Consider the following 4307-nt stretch of genomic DNA (forward strand, 5'->3'; position numbering starts at 1 on the left):
GTAGTAGTATTAGTAGTAAGAATAAATAATAAATAAATTACCTTATATATAGGTATATGAATAAGTTGATTATAATGTATAATTGCATCAAATTCAAATGGCGATTCAATAAATTCAAAATTTTTGGAAATTTTTTGGAAATTTGGCAAAAAAAAATCCCAAAGACGACGACGATGAGGGAGCAGCAGCAGCAGCAAACCTTGACGACGCTCTAATCCAATTAATGTTGATCTGCTGCTGCTGCTGCTGCTGCTATTATTATTATTATTATTATTATTATTATTACTGCTACTTGTGTAGTAATTCATCCTGTTCTTGTACTCATACTCATACCTTCTCTCCATATTATTGCTGCTATTATCCATACAACTCCCGCTGTTGTTGTTGTTGCTGCTGCTGCTGCTGTTGATGCTGCTGCTGCTGCTGCTGGTGTTGCTGTTGCTGCTGCAGGATGAATCATCATTTGCTGCTGATGCAGCAGCACCACAACCACCACTAGAAGCAGAAGCAGCAGCAGGAGAAGAAGAAGAAGAATTATATTTATTTGGATAGAATAGATCAATAGGTAGATCACAAGAACTAAAAGGAAGAAATAATATTTGTCTAAATGGTTGCAACTTTGTTGTTTCTAAGGAAAATATTTGCGATTCAATTGCATTTGTTGCTGATATATCTAATATATATAATCCTGTCTTGCTTCCTCTATTCACAGATACAGCAGCAAAAGATATACATTTACTCCTCATGCTCCTGCTGCTGCTGCTGCTCCTGCTGCTGCTGCTGATCCTGCTGATCCTGTATGGGGGTGGGCTGCTGCTCGTTATAAAACAGCAAGAGGTGTACTTCTCACGTTGTACACGATCTTGTAACACAAATTGTAATGATAGTCTTAAACGCTCCTGCTGCTGCTGCTGCTGTTGCTGCTGCTGCTGCTGCTGCTGCTGTTGCTGTTGCTGTTGCTGCTGTTGAGATTGCTGCTGATGCTGTGAACTCTCTGTACCAGATGCCTCCCCTTCAAATGCTTCTTTATCGTTCCCTCCTTCTGCTGCTGCTGCTGAGGAGGAATCTGCGGATGGTTGTGCTGCTGCTGCTGCTGCTGCTTTTGTATCCGCTGCTGCTGCTGCTGCACCAACAATTTGGTCATCCTTGGACTGCAACCTCCGCTTCCTGCCATGAGGCTCATCTCCCTCCTCTACGCAGCCGCTGCTGCTGCTGCTGCTGCCGCTGCTGCTGCTGCCGCTGTCGGTATCAATCGCTTCCAGCTCCTTCTGCTGCTGCTCTTCTTGCTGCTCCCCTTCTTGCTGTTTGCTTTCGCCGTCATCTCTCGGCCTTTTCCTTTGCTCACGTGCATCTCCCCCCTTCTCCTCTGCTGCTGTTGCTGTTGTTGCTGCTGCATCGTTTGCTGTTGCTACATCGTTTGCTGCTGCTGCATCGCTTGGTGCTGCTGCATCGCTTGGTGCTGCTGCATCTGTTGCTGCTGCAGCATCGCTTGGTGCTGCTGCATCTGTTGCTGCTGCAGCATCGCTTGGCGCTGCTGCATCGCTTGGTGCTGCTGCATCTGTTGCTGCTACTGCATCGCTTGCTGCTGCAGCATTTTCTGCCGATTCTTCGGGTGCAGGGTCATTGGTCTTGCATGCATCTGCCTCCGCCTCATCCTCATCTTCATCCATGGAAGCAGCAGCAGCAGCAGCAGCAGCATCTTCTTTTTCATCTTCTTCCTCTTCCTCCTCCTCCTCCTCATCATCATCTGCTGCTGCTGCAGTGGTTAAGTAGACAGAAACAGCAACTATTCTATCTACGCAGCGCAGCAGCAGCGCGCCGCCATCAGGACGAGCCTTTACCTCTACTGGTGCAGCAGCAGCAGCAAAATGGGAGCATGCAACAATCTCTGCTACCTGCTGCTGCTGCTGCTGCTGCTGTTCGTCTGACAGCTTTTGTTGCTGTGGCTGTTGCTGCTGCCCATCATGCTGCAGCAAACGCAGCAACCACAAGGTGCCCATAGGAGAACATACAGCCACAAGTTTGTCAACATCCTGCTGCTGTTGCTGCTGCTGTTGGTGCTGCAGCAGCTGCTGCTGTTGCTGCTGCGTCTGTTGAATTGGGAATAGCTGCAGCCGCAGCTGATCTGGATGACAACGAGAGAAGCAGCAGAAGGGAAAGTTGCTGCTGCGGCCTGTAAGAGACCACCGGTCGCTGCTGCTGCAGCTGCTGTTGTTTCTGCTGCTGCTGCTGCTGCTGCTGTTACAGGGAGGCAGCAGCTCCCCACATCTACTCCAAAGGACCTCACTGCTGTAGCAGCAGCAAGAGGGAGGCAGCAGAGAGAGAGAAGAGAAACTAAATAGCTTAGGGAGGCCTATACTTTGCTGCTGCTGCTGCTGCTGATGGTGCCGTAGCAGCTGCTGCTGCAGATAAAGCAGCAGCAGCTGCTGCGGCTGCAGCACGAATTGCAGCAGCAGCGGTGCGGTGTATGTACAGGTCTCTGTCTCTGCCCTTGGATCAGCAGCAAATGACACTATTAAAGACATCGATCCTTCACCAGATAAAGCCTCTAAATCTGCTGCTGCTGCTGCTGCTGCTGCTGCTGCAGTTGCTGCTGCAGTTTCTGCTGCAGCAGGAGCTTCATTTGACGCATCCGCAGATCCTTCTTTTGTTTGCTTCGGGTCTTTAGTGGCTGCACTATCAGCAGCAGCAGCAGCAGGACTAGCATCTGCTGCTGCTGCTGCTGTTGCTGCTGTTGTTGCTGCCTTTGCTGTTGCTGCTGCAGCAGCAACAGCAAATCGCCATGCATCATCAGCTCTTCTCTCCGTAAGACAAACAGCAGAGGGCAGCACCAAGGACAGCAGCTGCATGCAGCAAATCTTTAGCCTCTCGGGCTCTGCTGCTGCTGCTGCTGCAGGTGCTGCACCAGAGTCTGCCGTCTGCTGGTCTTTGCTGCAAAAATGCCCCTTGCTGCTGCTGCGGCTGCAGCTGTTGCTGCTGCTGCTGCTGCTGTTGTTGCTTAGTCTTCCTCTACGACCTCCGTCGCTGTCACTAACAAGAGGAGCAGCACTACCCTCGGATACACTCTCCTGCTGCTGATGCTGTTGTTGCTGCTGCTGTTGCTGCTGCTGCAGTTGTTCTCCCTGCGACTCATCCTGCTGCTGTTGCTGTTCTTCTTGTATTTCCTGCTGCTGCTGCTGTTGCTGCTGCTCCTCGGCCTCCTCTTCTTGCTGCTGCTGCTGCTGCTCTGCTTCGTCGTCTGTTTCTTCCTCTTCCCCTCTTGTTTTGCTGCGCCTTGCTGTAAGTTGCAACTGCTGCCGTTGCTGCTGTTGTTGTTGCTGCTGCTGCAGTCCTAATGCAGGTATAGCCTGTATATACACCTGATTTAGATCTACAGCTAGCAGCAGCACAGGCTGCTGCTGCAGCAGCGAATAAACAAAAAGGCGGCAGCAAGTTGTTAATGCAAGCAGCGCGCGATCTGCTGCAGCAAAATCCAGCTGCTGCACTGCCTGCAGCGGCTGCTGCTGCTGCTGCTTTTGCTGCTGCTGCTGCGAGGAGTCAATTGCCGCATCAGAAGAGCTGAGGGGGGGTGGCTGCTCCGTGGCATCTGCTGCTGTTGTTGCTGCTGCAGCTGCTGCGTTGCCTCCATCTGTCTGCACGCTTTCTGTTGCTGCTGCATGCTGTTTGTTGCAGCAGCAGCTGCTGCTGCTGCAGCTGCTGCAGGGTAGCTGCAGCTGTATATAAGCATAAAGAGAGAGGGTATCCATAGAGAAAATCTGAATATCTTTTGCTGCTGCAGCAGCAAGAAGGGCCCCCCTTTTGCTGACAGCAAAACTGCTGTACCCTCGCAGCAGCTCAGGATACACCCGAGCTCCTGCTGCTGTTGCTGCTGCTGTTGTTGGTGTTGCTGGTGCTGCGCCTGTCGTAGGGGGGGAAGGGCCCGCATGAGGCCCTCCTATTGCTCCTTCTGCTGCTGTTGCTGCTGCTGCCCCCTCCCTCCTGCTGTTGGGGACCCCACTAAGCCTGGCCGCTGTTGTGTCTGTGTCGCTTGTGCTGCTGCTGCTGCTGCTGCTGCTGTTGTATGCGAGGGCGAACAAGTTTGTTGGTCCTGTGGTTTGCTGCTGCAGCAATAGCTGCTGCCGCTGCTGCTGCTGATGCTCATTCAGCTGCAGCAGCTGCACCCAAGGATGCAGCTGCGAATGAGGAAGACAAGGTAATGCATGCAAGTCTTGCGGCTGTTGCAGCAGCAAATCTAAACGGGAGGCCCCAGGGGGCCCCCCATCCCCTGGTGGGGGCCCCTGTGGATGGGGCAACTCAGGAGGGGCCAT

At 52.2% G+C, this 4307-nt stretch overlaps 1 protein-coding gene across 1 annotated transcript; it reads right to left on the minus strand.

The window, feature by feature from the left end:
• Nucleotides 1-333: 333 nt before the first annotated feature.
• Nucleotides 334-4307, minus strand: EMWEY_00017220 (hypothetical protein, conserved; the record flags this gene model as incomplete). The annotated part of the gene is made up of 3 exons (XM_013477528.1): nt 334-469; nt 851-2125; nt 2360-4307. Coding segments are annotated over 3 exons (3359 nt in total), but the record flags the coding sequence as incomplete, so codon positions are not given.

This window comes from Eimeria maxima, genomic scaffold, assembly GCF_000499605.1.
Source record: "Eimeria maxima Weybridge genomic scaffold, Emw_scaff143, whole genome shotgun sequence".
NCBI classification, from domain to species: domain Eukaryota; phylum Apicomplexa; class Conoidasida; order Eucoccidiorida; family Eimeriidae; genus Eimeria; species Eimeria maxima.